At 43.7% G+C, this 18,589-nt stretch overlaps 1 protein-coding gene across 1 annotated transcript in view; it reads right to left on the minus strand.

The window, feature by feature from the left end:
• The window catches only part of LOC126184528 (polyadenylate-binding protein-interacting protein 1), a 112,655-nt gene that overhangs the window by 16,269 nt on the left and 77,797 nt on the right, over positions 1–18,589 (minus strand). Inside the window, exons 7-8 of the mRNA XM_049926930.1 lie at positions 13,858–14,061; positions 6,709–6,812 (exon numbers count right to left, since the gene is read on the minus strand). Of these exons, the coding sequence (XP_049782887.1) occupies positions 6,709–6,812; positions 13,858–14,061 (308 nt within the window). The remainder of the gene's footprint in view (positions 1–6,708; positions 6,813–13,857; positions 14,062–18,589) is intronic.

Here is an 18,589-nt window from a genome sequence, read left to right on the forward strand (position 1 = left end):
CTAATCAATGGTGCTCTGAATGGCAGCACTGGCAGACTGTGCATTCTTGTCACATTGTCACATCCTCTTAACCACGATTCAAAGGTAGCCCCTCATGTTAAAGCTTCACCATCATCTAGTGCAGGGCCATCCATGTTGTGCCAAACTGTGCATGAGCACAATATGCAGGCCGAGGCTGTCTGTCTTGGCTTTGCTTGCCACTTCACTGAACTACTTGGTACAATGCGACATTTCATTTAGCATTGCAATGTGGCATTTTTCTGTCACCACGACATTTTTCAGTTTTGCAGAATTGTGGAGTCAGTGCTGTTTACTCTTTCCTATTCATTTGTGACATAAACGGAGTTCACTGGTCCAATGGCTGTTTGCACAAAAAGAGGCAATCTAGAGATCTATTGTCACAAGCCTTTATAAGTGTATGGGAATGACAGAAGAAAAGGATAAGAATTCTCAATATCTATTATGCAATATACAGCCCTATATCATCAATGGTTACCGCAAAGTTACTATGTAATGACATACCACCACAATGTAGAAATAAATAAATAAATAAATAAATAGATGATGAAAGAGCAAAAAACTGCAAGGATTGACAGTCTGGATTCATTGTTCAGTAAATTAAGAAACATTCTGTGCTAAATTTGCAGGCATGGAGAACATGATGAAACTGGTGGTACAAATAGCAAATTTTCTGAAGCTGCATGCATTATTCCACTGCCAGTTGCAATAGTTACCAAAGGAACTGAATGATGAGTATGGAGACGCTATATTATTGCAAAGTACATTGAAAGTCAATGGGGATAGCCAAAATGATTTTTTTATTTAAATCTCACTATTGTTGAATTTACAAATGAAAAAGGAGAGCAGAAATGAATATTAACTGTATCACTCTGCTGCCAGGTACAGCTGTTACCCCCACACTAATGACCAACTCTGAGCATTAAACAGCACTGTTGTATCAAATCACAATCAAATACTTATTTGATTATTAATTATCTCTCAGACAACTGCCTCATTGCATGCCTGACCTGCTGGCTCAGAATCTGGGGCATTTTCTTGCCCAGATCGTAATTTTTTGCACCTAGTTCATTTTTTTATATTACTATTGCTCACATGGGCGTATGAAAGCTCAACATATTGCTATGTTAGCTGAAGCAATAATGAAGGAACAGGTATAGGCTCCAATTGTAAAGCAACACAGGACTGGTGAAAGACAATGCTAGTTGTGGTTGGTGCACTTTATACACAGGCACGTCAACTTGAGGGCTAAGTGGACTTGACAGCACACTGCCCACAGTGAGAGAATGTGAGGTGAGAAACAACTCTTTCTGATTTGATGGGCATGCATTTGAAAAGCAAATCTCACTGTGGAAGGAACATACATTTCTGTAGGCTCAATGGTGTTAAAGAAAACATGAGGACTGAAGAACTCATTGAGACCTTTAAAGAATTACAAAGATATTTTTGTAAATGTTTTGAGGACACTGTCAATGTTACATCTGTTTTGAGCTATATTCAGGACCATTTTCCGTTTCAGTTGAAAGTTCCCTCTGTGCAATTGCAGATGGAACGTGTTGATCTACAATATAATTCCCATTTAAAAGACAAATTCTTTTACGTTAAAAGTGTCCAGGAGGTCTACATTGTTTTCTTTGGGAAAGGTTTCCACGTCTCCATAATGACATTTCAAACCTCATTGCGGAACAAAAAACCATGGACCAACCTACTATGTTCAATATGAAGACAGCAGAGGATGGTGGATTCCTGTAGGGAGAGGCACAGGGAAGAACGTCATGTGGTGCGAGTCTCCTTGATTGCACAAAGTTTATTATATTAGAATGGGGGGGGGGGGGGGGGGGAGGAGGGGGTAGCCACCCAAAGAGTTGGCCCACAATTAAGCAACAAGGGATTTGATGTAAAGCCGCAAATCCATTACTGGAGGGGACATGGAGAATGGGGGAAGGGGAGGGGAAGGGTGCGGGAAAGGGGGGGGGGAAGTAGGCCACCCCTCCCTGCCAAATGATCAGCAAGTTAATTATCCAGGATACCTGTGTGGCCAGGAACCCAACGGAAATCAATCAATCGATCGATCAAGCAGCATCACTAAAATCAGTGAGAAGGTTGTGGATGACAGAGACAAGGGGTGGTAAGAAAAACTCCAAGTGATAGCCTGAAAGCCACTCATTGAGTTCGTACATAACGAAACTTGGGTGAGTGAGGACTATTTAATTAAGCAGAGGGCCCAATAGATCATCAATTCCACAGTAAACACCCCACATGTGGCAGGCACAAGATGAGTGTTCCGTGCCAACAGAAGATGTGAAGGCATATCCCACATGGTCGGCAGATTTCGAGTCATCGGTGGAAAAAAAAAAAAAAAAAAAAGAAACACCCCTCCTGTAAGAGCATTCTAAACAAACAAAAGAAAATCACTGGAGTGATGGAGGCTTTCAGACCCCATAAGAGAATCATCCGACTCCGCAGCCAAGGAACTAACCATTGGGGGGGGGGGGGGGGGGGGACCTTGTACGGAGAGAATCGGGGGGAACCTGAGGGCAGGCAGCAAGCGGGTGATGGCCCAAAGCCATGAAAAGAACAGAACAGGAAGGGTCAACAAGGCTAGGACAGGTAGTGATGGTACAGGAAACAAGGAGCTGCGACTGCCAAATCTGAAGGGGAGGGATTCCAGCATCAACCAGAAGACTATTGACAGGGATAGCACTATATGCCCTGGGGGCTAAACGGATATCACAAAGGTGAAATGGGTACAAGAGGAGTAGCGTGGTAGGGGCAGCTGATCCATAAACTTGACAACTATAGTTCAAATGAAACAACTAATGCCTGGTAAAGGCAGGGAAGGATTGAACGATCTATGCCCCAAGAGGTGTGGGCAAGGAAGCAAAGGACACTGGGTTTACAAAAGCAGCCAACCTTCCCCGGTAGAGCTTCAGATCAGGATGGGAAACAGAAATGCACCACCCTCTACTTAAGGGGAGAGAATTGAAATCTGTGCGAGAGTGTCCATATGGAAGCACGCTGGATGGCACCCTGGAGCCGTCGTTGCGCAGAAGCCAGCAAGTGGGAGCTAGCCCAAATACAGGAATCATTCATGTATGGAGCATGGGTGACCAATGGTCTGGCTGAGGCCGAAAGTCCATTAATAGTGATTAGAAGGAGGACACCACTTAATACACAGCCCTGTAGAACACCATTCCCCTCGGTCTGTGGAGAGCTGGAATAGTGCCAACCCAGTCTGTAAATGACTGATGAGATAGGAACTGGTTAACAAAGATCTGAAGGGGACCCCGAAGATCTCATTCATGGATTGTAAGAAGGATAGGATGGTGTCAAGCTGCTTCGTAGGCCTTATGAAGATCAAAGGAAACTGCGACGAGATGGTGGTGCTAAGAAAAGGCCTGACAAACTGCTGTTTCCAGTTGAAGCAGATGGTTGGTCTAAGACCATCACTCCCAAAACCCTAAAGGTAAGGAGATTAAAGGTCCCAAGTTTAAAGGACCCAACTGAGTAGATGAGCCCCCGTTTGTTCTAATAACTTGCAGGGGACATCGATCAGGCTGACTGGCCGGTAACTATCTAGGGTTGATGGATCCTTGCCAGGCTTAAGGACAGGAACCACAATACTGTCTCCCCATTCAGAGCGGAAAATGCCGTGGAGCCAAATATGGTTAAATGCCTAGAGGAGATATTGTCATTGTGGAGGATTGAGCTGCCGAAGCAATTGAATATGGAGGGAACCAGGACCAGGAACTGAATGTGGGAAGAAGAAAGGGCCATTCAGTAAAAGGTTTATTGTAGGATTTCACCTGAAAAAGGGTAAAACAAAAGCAGGAAGCTGATTCTGAAGGAGAAAGGCAGATCATGCGGGGTTCTGTGAGAACTGATGGATCTGTACAACAGCCACCTAAAAGGGCAAGTCCTGGAATGGAAGACTGCTGCTAACACAGCCCTGGAGGTTGGGGAGCGTAGCCTGCACCTGTGACAGTATCTGTAAGCTTGTATTTATCATGAATCTCTTGCCCAACGTAAAGTCCCGAGCGACTGGAAAAAGGCACAGGTGACGCCTGTATATAAGAGTGGTAGGACGGATCAAATATCCTTAACATCGGTTTGTTGCAGAATTCTCGAACATATTCTCAGTTCGAATATAATTGATTTCCTTGAGACAGAGAAGTTTCTGTCCGTGCATCAGCATGGCTTTAAAAAGCATCGTTCCAGTGAAACGCAAGCCCTTTTTTCACATGATATCTTGCAAACCATGGACGAAGGGTATCAGACGGATGCCATATTCCTTGAATTCCGGAAAGCTTTTGACTCGGTGCCCCACTGCAGACTCCTAACTAAGGTACAAGCATATGGGATTTGTTCCCAAGTATGTGAGTGGTTCGAAGACTTCTTAAGTAATAGAACCCAGTACGTTGTCCTTTATGGTGAGTGTTCATCGGAGGTGAGGGTATCATCTGGAGTGCCCCAGGGAAGTGTGGTGGGTCCACTGTTGTTTTCTATCTCCATAAATGATCTTTTGGATACGGTCGATAGCAATGTGCAGCTGTTTGCTGATGATGCTGTGGTGTACGGGAAGGTGTCGTCATTGAGTGACTGTAGGAGGATACAAGATGACTTGGACAGGATTTGTGATTGGTGTAAAGAATGGCGGCTAACACTAAATATAGATAAATGTAAATTAATGCAGATGAATAGGAAAAAGAATCCTGTAATGTTTGAATACTCCATTAGTAGTGTAGCGCTAGAAACAGTCACGTTGATTAAATATTTAGGCGTAACATTGCAGAGCAATATGAAGGGGGACAAGCACGTAATGGCAGTTGTGGGGAAGGCGGATAGTCGTCTTTGGTTCATTGGTAGAATTTTGGGAAGATGTGGTTCATCTGTAAAGGAGACCGCTTATAAAACACTAATACGACCTATTCTTGAGTACTGCTCGAGCGTTTGGGATCGCTATCGGGTCGGATTGAGGGAGGACATAGAAGCAATTCAGAGGTGGGCTGCTAGATTTGTTACTGGTAGGTTTGATCATCATGCGAGTGTTATGGAAATGCTTCAGGAACTCTGGTGGGAGTCTCTAGAGGAAAGGAGGTGTTTTTTTTTCGTGAATTGCTACTGAGGAAATTTAGAGAACCAGCATTTGAGGCTGACTGCAGTACACTTTTACTGCCGCCAACTTACATTTTGCATAAAGACCACAAAGATAAGAGAGATTAGGGCTCATACAGAGGCATATAGGCAGTCATTTTTCCCTCATTCTGTTTGGGAGTGGAACAGGCAGAGAAGATGCTAGTTGTGGTACGAGGTACCCTCCACCACACACCGTATGGTGGATTGTGGAGTATGGATGTAGATGTAGATACTATGACTCACAGCCGTATCATCATCATCATCATCATCATCATCATCATCCACCACTGCCCTTTATCCTGAATTGCTGCTTAGAAGTACTCTGACACACTGAGTTACATATGGAATACTAAGAAGACATGCATTTTGTGTGTGTCAAATATATTTTCCATGTGAATATAAATTTAAACCCTGGTGCAGTGTTTCCACATTAGTGTTATGCTATTCAGCTAGGTTTCATTACCAGTTTTTCCTTGATTTATGGGAATCAGTGTTTGTGAAATGGGCATAAATTTAATTAAAAAAGTAAATGCAACAACTGAATACACAAAATGCACTCAAATTAAGGATATTTTTGATTGACAGATGTTACATGCTGACTGTTGGGTTGGGTTGTTTGGGGGAAGAGACCAAACTGTGAGATCATCGGTCTCATTATATTAGGGAAGGACGGGGAAGGAAGTCTGCGAGATCACTGGTCTCATTAGAATAGGGAAGGAAGTCGCCCGTGCCCTTTCAAAGGAACCATCCAGGCACTTGCCTGGAGCGATTTAGGGAAATCACGGAAAACCTAATTCAGGATGGCTGGACGTGGGACTGAACCATCGTCCTCCCGAATGTGAGTCCAGTGTGCTAACCACTGCGCCACCTCGCTTGGCACTGACTGTCTTTTAACTCCTCACAATAAGTATACAAAATGACAGTATTACGAGAAAGATAGATTGCTACTCATCATACAGCAGAGATGCTGAGTTGTGGAGCACAACAAAAAGACTGTGCCTTTAGCCAGAAGGCCTTCTTCTGAAAGACACACACACACACACACACACACACACACACACACACACACACACACACACACACACACACACACAAAAATAAAGAACACTGTGTCTGGCAGTCTGGCCCAGGCAGCTAGAGACACATGGCCGCGTGGACCAGTCACAATGCAACTGACAGTGACAGTTCTTTGCAGAAAATGTAGAGGTGAGATCCATTATATGCATTCAGATGGAGGTGGGGGGAGGGGTGATTCCAAAAACTATCCATGGATTAGATTAGATCCTCATGTAGAATTTGTAATCCAGTGCTTATTCGGGCAGCATCCAGCTTTATCTTGTTACTTATAATGGCTAGTGCAGAAAATGAACAGCCAGCAGAGTATAGATTAATTAACTTGTAAAATCTGTAGAGCTATACAATTTCCTATCCTTGATACAGGAAGCTGAAAATCTTTAGAGATGTGAAGAGAATCCAGTATCTAATAATATGGAATGTATTATTTAATTACTTCTTATAAAATTTGAGTGCAATCAATAATTTGTTTATACTTACTCTTCACCAGCTGTTCCTACTTCTTCATAATTCTCTTCAAGGAATTTACTCTCCTCCGCAGACAGAATACTGCCATCAGGGCCATAAAAAATTGGATCACTTCCCTGAAAAAACATCGAGAATATTCTGAATATATTGTTTTTGTCTTATCACATTATAACAGGAGAAAAAGCACATTAATGGAATGACAACACAAACATTTGTTTGATGACATAAATGTGAGTAAACATACTGATCTGGATAATTTGCCATGCATTTGCAGATTATTCAGTTTGTGGCCCACCAGATATTGAAGCTAACAGTAATGTGTGAAATAAAGCTCTAAAAATAATTGTTACTGCAACAAGGGTGGTGGGGGAGAAAATGCCGAAGCCCAGTTGCTCAAGTTCCGCCAATGGTGCTGATGGTTGTAGGTTAGAGAGAGTTACTTTGAAAACCCAGAAATTAGTTATCATATCTAGAAAAAGATGGCTGTGGGAGTTTTCCTGTCCCTATTCTGGTTCTCTTTCTTGCTAACACTATCAACTGGACTGCAAAAGTTCAGTTGCTATCTGCAAGTTACAAACAACTAAGAGCTGTAGTTCATTTCCACAGAAGAAACCAAGGTTACAGATCAGTGTTTCCATAGGACTGAGGTCTTTCAGAAATGGAGCAGAAGTTTTGGGCAACAACTAAGATGAAAGTTGCTTCTGATGCCGTTAGAGGCTTCATCATAGATAGCATTTGTCTCTAATGATTTTTTTATATATATATATATATATATATATATATACACACACACACACACACACACACACACACACACAATAGAGGGAAACATTCCACGTGGGAAAAATATACTCCTGGAAATGGAAAAAAGAACACACTGACACCGGTGTGTCAGACCCACCATACTTGCTCCGGACACTGCGAGAGGGCTGTACAAGCAATGATCACACGCACGGCACAGCGGACACACCAGGAACCGCGGTGTTGGCCGTCGAATGGCGCTAGCTGCGCAGCATTTGTGCACCGCCGCCGTCAGTGTCAGCCAGTTTGCCGTGGCATACGGAGCTCCATCGCAGTCTTTAACACTGGTAGCATGCCGCGACAGCGTGGACGTGAACCGTATGTGCAGTTGACGGACTTTGAGCGAGGGCGTATAGTGGGCATGCGGGAGGCCGGGTGGACGTACCGCCGAATTGCTCAACACGTGGGGCGTGAGGTCTCCACAGTACATCGATGTTGTCGCCAGTGGTCGGCGGAAGGTGCACGTGCCCGCCGACCTGGGACCGGACCGCAGCGACGCATGGATGCACGCCAAGACCGTAGGATCCTACGCAGTGCCGTAGGGGACCGCACCGCCACTTCCCAGCAAATTAGGGACACTGTTGCTCCTGGGGTATCGGCGAGGACCATTTGCAACTGTCTCCATGAAGCTGGGCTACGGTCCCGCACACCGTTAGGCCGTCTCCGCGTGAATGGAGGGACGAATGGAGATGTGTCGTCTTCAGCGATGAGAGTCGCTTCTGCCTTGGTGCCAATGATTGTCGTATGCGTGTTTGGCGCCGTGCTGGTGAGCGCCACAATCAGGACTGCATACGACCGAGGCACACAGGGCCAACACCCGGCATCATGGTGTGGGGAGCGATCTCCTACACTGGCCGTACACCACTGGTGATCATCGAGGGGACACTGAATAGTGCACGGTACATCCAAACCGTCATCGAACCCATAGTTCTACCATTCCTAGACCGGCAACGGAACTTGCTGTTCCAACAGGACAATGCACGTCCGCATGTATCCCGTGAAACCCAACGTGCTCTAGAAGGTGTAAGTCAACTACCCTGGCCAGCAAGATCTCCGGATCTGTCCCCCATAGAGCATGTTTGGGACTGGATGAAGCGTCGTCTCACGCGGTCTGCACGTCCAGCACGAACGCTGGTCCAACTGAGGCGCCAGGTGGAAATGGCATGGCAAGCCGTTCCACAGGACTACATCCAGCATCTCTACGATCGTCTCCATGGGAGAATAGCAGCCTGCATTGTTGCGAAACATGGATATACACTGTACTAGTGCCGACATTGTGCATGCTCTGTTGCCTGTGTCTATGTGCCTGTCGTTCTGTCAGTGTGATCATGTGATGTATCTGACCCCAGGAATGTGTCAATAAAGTTTCCCCTTCCTGGGACAATGAATTCACGGTGTTCTTATTTCAATTTCCAGGAGTGTATATCTAAAAAGAAAGATGATGAGACTTATCAAACAAAAGTGCTGGCAGGTCGATAGACACACAAACACAAACATACACACAAAATTCAAGCTTTCGCAACCAACGGTTGCCTCATCAGGAAAGAGGGAAGGAGAGGGAAAGACGAAAGGATTTGGGTTTTAAGGGAGAGGGTAAGGAGTCATTCCAATCCCGGGAGCGGAAAGACTTACCTTAGGGGGCAAAAAAAAACACACACACACACACACACACACACACACACACACACACACACATCCATCCGCATATACACAGACACAAGCAGACATTTGTAAAGGCAAAGATGTTGTTGAAAGACAGGTGAGGTATGAGCGGCGGCAAATTGAAATTAGAAATTAGCGGAGATTGAGGCCTGGCAGATAGTGAGAAGAGAGGATATGCTGAAGGGCGAGTTCCCATCTCCGGAGTTCTGACAGGTTGGTGTTAGTGGGAAGTATCCAGATAACCCGGACGGTGTAACACTGTGCCAAGATGTGCTGGCCTTGCACCAAGGCATGTTTAGCCACAGGGTGATCCTCATTACCAACAAACACTGTCTGCCTGTGTCCATTCATGCAAATGGACAGTTTGTTGCTGGTCATTTCCACATAGAACGCTTCACAGTGTAGGCAGGTCAGTTGGTAAATCACGTGGGTGCTTTCACACGTGGCTCTGCCTTTGATCGCGTACACCTTCCGGGTTACAGGACTGGAATAGGTGGTGGTGGGAGGGTGCATGGGACAGGTTTTACACCGGGGGCGGTTACAAGGGTAGGAGCCAGAGGGTAGGGAAGGTGGTTTGGGGATTTCATAGGGATGAACTAAGAGGTTACGAAGGTTAGGTGGACGGCGGAAAGACACTCTAGGTGGAGTGGGGAGGATTTCATGAAGGATGGAAATCACAAAATTCAAGCTTTCGCAACCTATGGTTGCTTCATCAGGAAAGAGGGAAGGAGAGGGAAAGACTAAAGGATGTGGGTTTTAAGGGAGAGGGTAAGGAGTCATTCCAATCCCGGGAGCGGAAAGACTTACCTTAGGGGGGAAAAAAAGGACAGGTATACACTCGTCCCCCCCCCCCCCCCCACACACACACACAAGCACATACCCTCTCCCTTAAAACCCACATCCTTTCGTCTTTCCCTCTCCTTCCCTCTTTCCTGATGAAGCAACCGTGGGTTGCGAAAGCTTGAATTTTGCGTGTCTATCAACATACCAATGCTTTCGTTTGGTATGTTACATCATCTTTGTTTTTAGATATATTTTCCCACGTGGAATGTTTCTCTCTCTCTCTCTCTCTCTCTCTCTCTCTCTCTCTCTCTCATATATATATAGGGGGGGGGGGGGGCAGAGGAGAGAACTTGGGAAAACCTAAATCAATATTCCCAGATGTGGATTCTACCCCATCTCAGACTGTGCATAACCAGTTTGTTTGGGAGCACTTGCTTTTCCTAGCAAAAACAGCCATCTAATGCAAAAATTAAAACTATCACTGCATCACTTCTGTGGCAATTTTATTTCCCTGGAATCATTTTTAGGTATAGCATTGTCCACAAGAGAATGATATTTATTAAGGGGTACAGAAAATGAAAAAAATTGCAAGTCATCCAAGATGGCAATGTTTGAACTGTTTATAAGAGAAGATTGAGCAATAAGAAGAAAGCTATTTTATAGAAGAAAACTCAAATAAACTGAAAGCAACTCATCCCCATTACAGAAATAACTAACACATGCTATGCCGAGGTACGTGAGTGAAGTAGACGGTTTGACTACTAGTAGTGAAAAACAGATGTAATCACTGCCAAGAGGAGGAAGTGGCGGCACACAATTCCTAATCACTAGGACACTGTTGATGACTCTGCTCAAGGGGAGCATTAAACTCACTGGGCTACTTCATGCAGACACAGCCTACTCCTTTCTGCCCAATTACACAATTTCGCTCTCCACCTTCTATGTTGTAACCACACCCTGAACATTAACTCTACCTGTACTACTCACATTTAAGAGACAAATATGAAATTTCTCAACAGCAAAGTACCACTGAGTGCAAAGAGCGGAATCTTTCAAATACGCAGCTGAGCCAATTCCTCAGAGTATCACAGCTGGCACTGTCAAGATATCTTTAAGAAAGAACAAATGGCTAGTAGGGAAGGAGTATAAGCTGGTGTCTCACAGGGTATAACACCTGAAAATAGTGGCTCCAGCATTTTTCCTGTCTAAGTGCCATGAGGGGATGGGAGCAGAAGTAGGATATTGGAACAACAACAACAAGAAAAGTTTTATTTGAGATAGAGACAGTTTACATTACAATTTGTGTCATCTGTGTTCTTCAATCTACACAGCAGTTGCTGCCTGTTTAGTGGATTACTGATTTAGAGAAACACCTGTAAACCAGTACTACTACCTTGTGTAGTCTCTTAGAAGGAATATGATTTTTAACTTCTGTTAACAATATGGCCTCCAAAGACAGCACATGCTAACTACAAATACTTTCAGCAAGTGTCTTTCTAAGGCTCGGCAAGTGCTAGAATGTGCGACTGGAATAATGACCACCAATAGTAAATGGAGATTGCTGCAAAAAAGTGTGTTGAAATCAAAAACGCTGATAATGTTGACATTATACTCAGATGTATACAACTTCTGCACAGTATCTTAATTGACTAGGAGAGAGAACAACCAGCAGCTACGTTCATTTGCTAGCTACCACAATCAACAAAAGGATGCCCTAATGTCAGCGGTATCAATGAAGAGTATTCCATTCGAGGCAAATTGCATGTTCTTTTGCACATGGGAAGTGCACAAATGAAAGCAGTTTGAACACTTTACAGAATACTCATTATTTAGTTGAACATATGGTTAAAGGTGGTGTTCTCAGTTTTGTTTTTAAGTACAGTTACTAATCTTTAAAACAATTTTATTGAATGTACACTGCATGCCACACATGCCTGTACTAGTTTTTAGTAAAAACGTGTCATGTATTCAATAAATCTCATCGCACAATATTACCTAATTTCCTTTTTCCACACACGTGTCATCAGCAACTTTCAACAACAGTTTCCTCTGTAAGTTGCAGTAGTGATACCTCGTCTTGCACATGCCACAGTAGCCTGTTCTCTTTCGAAACACTTGTAAGCTTACCTATGCGGTGTCACCGCCAGACACCACACTTGCTAGGTGGTAGCTTTAAATCGGGCGCGGTCCATTAGTACATGTCGGACCCGCGTGTCGCCACTGTCAGTAATTGCAGACCGAGCGCCACCACACGGCAGGTCTAGAGAGACGTACTAGCACTCGCCCCAGTTGTACAACGACTTTGCTAGCGACTACACTGACGAAGCCTTTCTCTCATTTGCCGAGAGACAGTTAGAATAGCCTTCAGCTAAGTCAATGGCTACGACCTAGCAAGGCGCCATTAGCATTACATTGCATGTATCTAAAGAATCTCACTTGTATCGTCAAGAGTGATGTACCACAATGATGGATTAAAGTTAAGTATTCCAGCAGCTACTAACTTTTCTTTATAGCATTCATTACGTATCCTGTTTCAGACCTCACGCCCATCTGCGTGAGCTTAACGCGTGCTTTTCGGCTACTTCTGAGTGGCGTGGCTGTCTTGCTACGCCACAACAACCTACATCCATAGTTTGTTGTTAGGTACAAAACACACCCAAAAACAAGCAGCCATAGGCACTCGCCATGTGCGGTTCTTTACGGCTGTCAAATTAGTTGGACAAATACAGGTCTAATGGACGGTCAGCCTTAGAAGGTGTAGTATCCAATGACCGCAAATCTGTTGAGCTTTACAAACTTATCCAAATCTGATCCCAAACACTTATTCTATTTATTGATAGCTACAGAGGAAGTTGCCTTCCATCCAAGTCCAGTTTCAAAGCCTGTTGTCTTCAGTTTCAGTCACTCTCACCTTTTGTCTTCAAGAGTGTATCTGGTGTCTGAACACATCAAACCAATAGCAAACTGTTTCTGATTGTAAAATGTCACAAAGATGTCTTGCAATCATTACAATTACTGATTTGCATTCAGTTGCAAAAAGTGGAAATGTTCACATTTTGACTGCTTGGCTGCCTCAGTCTGACTTAGATAATAAAACAAATGAATGACTAGTGGTCCATGAGAAGGTCTAGCAATCTGATACTGTCATGACTTAGCAAACAGTGCGCACCACTACCAGCTACCTTCCTTGGAAATCTAAGAAATAATAGCAACTAGAAAGTTTCATAATTTCTAGTGACCATCATTTTAAATATATACAAGCTCAATTACGGATATGCTTACTATTACCTATAAGTTCTCACAGTCTTCATAGCTCATTAGTTAGCATAGCTAAATGCAAATGCAGAAACTTTTTTTGAAACCAGATAACAAAAGATTTTCTTGTGTTTGTGTGATCTGGAGTTAGTGGTAATTCAGAAGAAAAATAATAATGAACGGCCTGAATAATAAGACAGTGGGACACTACTCACTTAAACAGCACCACAAAATGAATTGAGAGATGAAATATTAAGACACTGATGACAGAACAAGATAGTTATTTGAGAAGACATTTCCTTCAATGTAAATGTCCTTACAGAAAACTACAATGTTTGAATTATATTGATGAACTTTTGCCTCCAACATTCAGGGAGTTAAATGCAAATTTCTTCAAAACAATGACCCTTTTATTTGCCCCTGTTCTGCAGGTAAAAGAAAAGATGGAATATATGAAGCCATAGTAACAAATAAATAAATAAATAACCAACCAACCTTTTTTTTATTCTATTTTCAGCAGTTCAAAACTTAATGCAAGCACCCGAAGGTACTTCAATTCCATAAATGAATTCCAATGTAAGTGATTAAGTCTGTTTATAATATAAATGGTTAAACATAATTCTATGTCAGTTTCGTAACAAGTTTCGTAAGAATACTTACGACATTAACCACTGAGGACTCTGAATTTTGGTTTGGTGCTTCATTCACATTACTGCCCCAACTTGCCCTGCGGAGTTCTGCCACCGACATTATCTGACATGATAAACTTTTATCACACGTGGCTTTATTTGTTAATTTACAAAGTTTATTCATGATTCTATCCATTGCAACAGTATCCATCAAATCTATGTATCTGCCAGCCAGCTGGAAAAAAAAATTACAAAAATCAAAACACACATCTAAATTTATGTAATACAAGGATGGAGACTTTCCTTAATGGCTAAGGTGTTTAAAACTTCCAAGAGCTTTTTCTTCCTCTCACAAGTTATGATAGTTAACATTTCACTTACAGTTGCTATGTTTTTATTTTTAAATCATAGGTGACATGATATGAAATGTTTTCCAAACTTCAAATTTTTTCCTACAATGTCACCACAAACAGTGTATTTAATAACTATACCTCTATATTCTGCAGTTGCAATAAATGGTTACATTACCTGCTTCATATGATAACATAAACTACATGAAACAATAGGTGAAACATATTCTTGAGACATTACTTTAAACTAACTACTTACAAAACCTGCAGAACCATACTAGGTTCTTTTAGCTGGACTGCCTCCTACTTTTGTGTGTAGAATTTTATGTACACAATTTTCCTGCCCAACTGGTACAATGTTATGACAATTTCTGCACAACAATTTAAATAATAAAACGTGCGTATATACTGTCCTAGAATATCGCCCAAGTTTTGAAAGAAAACTACTTAGAAGTACTTCAACTACACGCAAGATTAATCAAGGTACGTGAAGATTTGTGGCTTATTATTTGTCCTACAATAACAACAAATTATAAATGAAATTCTTAAACACTGAAAACATCAAATAGGTCATATCAAACCCGTGTTTTGCAATAATGTGAGATGGAAGTTCTGTAACTCAGATTACCTCCAGTTTGGAACTTATACACTTGAAACTAGGAAGTGTAAACTGACTTTTGTTGCTTACTTGATACTTCTTTTTCTCTTAAAGCCATCAACCGTCATCCAACTCCTGTATCTTATCACACAGAGAAGACTATTACTGTGAACTAGGCATTGTGTGAAAGTTTGGTGCAATTGTAAATTGATGGATGGATTGATTATGAGGTTTTAAGGGACCCAACTAATACAGTCGTACTGTATATTTCAGGAGTATGGGAGAAAACTATTAAATTTTAAATAAAAACCAAGGGTGGGTGAAAGAAAAACTGGCATAGAACACCCATAACAGGTGCTGAGAATACAATATTAAAAAGAGTCAGGGACTAAAATATAAATGTCACAGTAGCATAGGGCAGATGTCACTCAGGAGTGATTAGAGGCCCATCGCAGCTTGTCATGTAGCAGAAGTGCGACCCTTGCCTGACCCAGCTCTCTAACCCACTACTTCAGGTCAATCAAGTTGTCGAGTCAATGGGGTAGGGAGGCAGCTTTTTGCAGGACGTTGTTGCAGCCACATGTAGTAAGCATTGCTTCACGCAGTGGAGAATGGCAAAACAGAGGCACGCTGGCGACCGAGGCATTGTGAAGTAAGCATGCACAGATAGCCTGGCTGACAGCAGCAGTCTACCAACAGGCTGGCGCAAGGACATACACAGATCGAGCGCCGAGCGAAGCCTGGGGAGTGCTGAGTAAGGGGAAGTGAGGCCAGCACGCTAAGTTACACTGCAATATACTGTGGGAGTAATAACAAAAAGCTACCACCGAGGGTAAAAAACGTCGTCCTGCCGGATATAAATAGTGAAGCGCAGACAGCAACAGACAGAAGCCATTAGGAAGCCGTTCGCATCTGAGGACGGAGGTGGTGCATGTCTGAATGTTCAATCTTCGTAGGTGACGATTCCGGAAGTCTGTTCCAGCTCGCAGGAGTCATCCATTCGGCGCCAGATGTCAACTTCAGCTCTGGAGGTCGGCCCGAGTTCGGTCGGCACCATGGCCTGACTAACTACAGTGAGAACATCCAGCAGGTCCGGCCCCAGCGCGGTCTATGTCACAGGCGCCGCCAGGGACTGACGCCCAGACTTCACGGCAACCCGGCCCCACAATGCGTGGTCCATCCATGACGGGACCTCATGGACATCACGACTGATGACTTCCCAGCCGCTGACGCAGCAGGCGTCGGCAGCTGACCTCATGGCGACGCAGCTCCGTGGGCGTGCCTGTACTGGGGCGCTGAGTTCATCTCAACCACCGGGCATCCTGGCTTCAGCGGTGCCCTGGTGGCCTGAGGCTTCCTAGTACGATCAGCGGCGCACGTTGTGTGCATTGTCGGAGAATCTACACAGCAGGAGCCAGGTGGAGGGATCTGCAGGGCTGGGCAGTGATGAGGGAGAAATTGTAAAGAAAGTTCAATAAATAACTGTAAAACTCCATGCCATCTCAGTCTTTGGCGCAGCCACTGTGTCTGCTGCTAACAAGTGGTGCTGAAGTCATAACAAGTGGTGTCAGGCGCACCCACGTCACGACTGACTAGCACCGTGCGGAGCAACCAAGAAACACCGAATAGGGTGAGTCCAGCAACTGCCTTCTCTCTGTTTTCTGTGTAGCTAGACATGTCGAGGGTAAAGTTAAGGGATGTGAAAGTGTCATTTGAAAGGCCTTTCAGCCCTGTAGACTTATTGCAGTTTCGTGGGAATGATAGTCACGTTAACTTAGTACCATCTAAATGTGTAGTGTGTGGATTAACAGGTCACATCGCTCCTTGCGATAAATTTGTACCAGGCACTTGTGATGTGTGTGGCTTCAATGATCACGTAACGGGGCAATGTGGTAAGTCTAGGTGGCTTGCCATTAGATGTGCTAGGAATTAACTTGCTTCTGGGTAATACAAGTTTATTTTTGTGAGGTGAGGTATACCACACGGAAAATACCAGACACACGTGCAACAAGGACAAGTGACGCCATAATCGCGAAACTCAGTGAAGAAAATAAGTTGCAAAAGCAGCACACGCAGAGGATGGAGCAACAATTGTTGCAAAATACTCAATCAGGCCCGGGAAGCGATAGTGTAGAATGCAAGGGTACTGTCTTTTCTGGTGTGGCAGATTGTTCAGCGGCTAATTTGATACCTTCCTTCTCGGGTGAAACATCAGAGGATGTGAATGTTTTCATTGGTGACGTACGTAGTACGGCTAGACTGTGTGGCTGGTCAGATGAAATGTGTTTGCAAATGGCGAGGTTATAGTTAGTAGGTGACGCAAAGACTTATGTGGCACACCACGAAGGGTTAAAGGATGTTACTACGTTCACAGAGTTGGCTGAGAGATTATTGCAAAGGTTTAGCAAACAAAACAGTGCCAGATTTTTTTTAGAGAAAAATTGAGGAGGATGGTGCAAAAAATGGGTGAAACAGTAGAAGAATTTTCAGACAGAATTAGGAGAACGAATGCGCACACATATGAGTTAACACAAGATGCGAGTGCAAATGAAGTTCTATAGAAAGAAGCAGAGAATAGAGCTTTAGACCCATTTTTGCGAGGGGCCTCGCCGGATTTTTCACGCCGGATACGGATGGAAAATCCAAGTGACTTAGCAGCAGCATTACGCGTAGCTACACATTTGCAGGAAGTGGATAGCGCCACTAGAAGTCGCAATGACAAGAAAATTTTTTCGTCTTTCAAAGACTGTTACCGCTGTGGGAAGCAAGGTCATTTTAAGGGACTATGTCGGTAACTGCAGTGTTTCAGTTGTCAGAAAATAGGGCATAAGACACGGCAGTGTAAAGCCAAGAAACAGGTTAATGATACAGCGGGTAAAAAACTGTTAAACGAAAAAGGGAATGTTCCTGCCATCGAGAGGCATTCCCAGTAAAAAGAGGTACTCAGAGAGTGCACGAGGAGGTGGATTGTAGTTTGATGGTTTGGATAAAAGATAAGTGGCGAAGAGTTTTAGTGGATACTGGAGCGCATGTATCAGTTGTCAGTGTGGACCTCGTGGGCAAGAAAGGATTGGAAGCTCCGAGATACAGGTTGCATGCAGCAGGTGATAAAAAATTGGATGCACCAGGGACAGCACAGCTCAAGTTTAATATAGGGAACGTGTGGTTCCGGGAGCAAATGGAGGTGTTGTCAACTGTGCGAGAGGGATTTTCAGCGATATTTGGGTTGGACTTTCTGATTAAACATCACAAGAAAACTGACCTTTGGAACTCGATGGGAACTTGTTCTCAATGGGTACAGCCGTTGCAAATGTTTCAGGGTCACAAGGTGCACCGATAGCTAAGGTGATAGCAACTACACTGCGTACAAGTGCATTAAAGGTGATTTCGTGTGACAAAGTGTGAACAGGTACAGGGAAGTTGATCTGGGTACTGGTGGATGTCGATGTGCCACAACAGGGGTTATTCTTGCTAGAGCCACTACTGAGTAATGAGGTTTTAGACGAAAAGCATTGCTTTATTCGCAGGAGTGTATCACGGTTAACGGACACTAACGGGCAGTTTATGGTTCAGGTGAGTTTAGATAACTTCGGGCAGGATGATGTCGATCTGCAGACAGGATTAGTAATAGGCACAGTAGAGTTAATGGATGAAGAGGACATCAATAGTTCGAGGCTAGACTATGATGTAAAGCAAACTGTCAGCACGTCTGCGCTTTGTAACAAGGTAAATCATTTGAGAGAAAATGATCGTTCGGGTATGGAAGCATTATTACTAAAGTACAAAGCATTGTTTGAAGCACAGGTTACGTTACC

The sequence above is a fragment of the Schistocerca cancellata genome, chromosome 4, assembly GCF_023864275.1.
Source record: "Schistocerca cancellata isolate TAMUIC-IGC-003103 chromosome 4, iqSchCanc2.1, whole genome shotgun sequence".
NCBI lineage: Eukaryota > Metazoa > Arthropoda > Insecta > Orthoptera > Acrididae > Schistocerca > Schistocerca cancellata.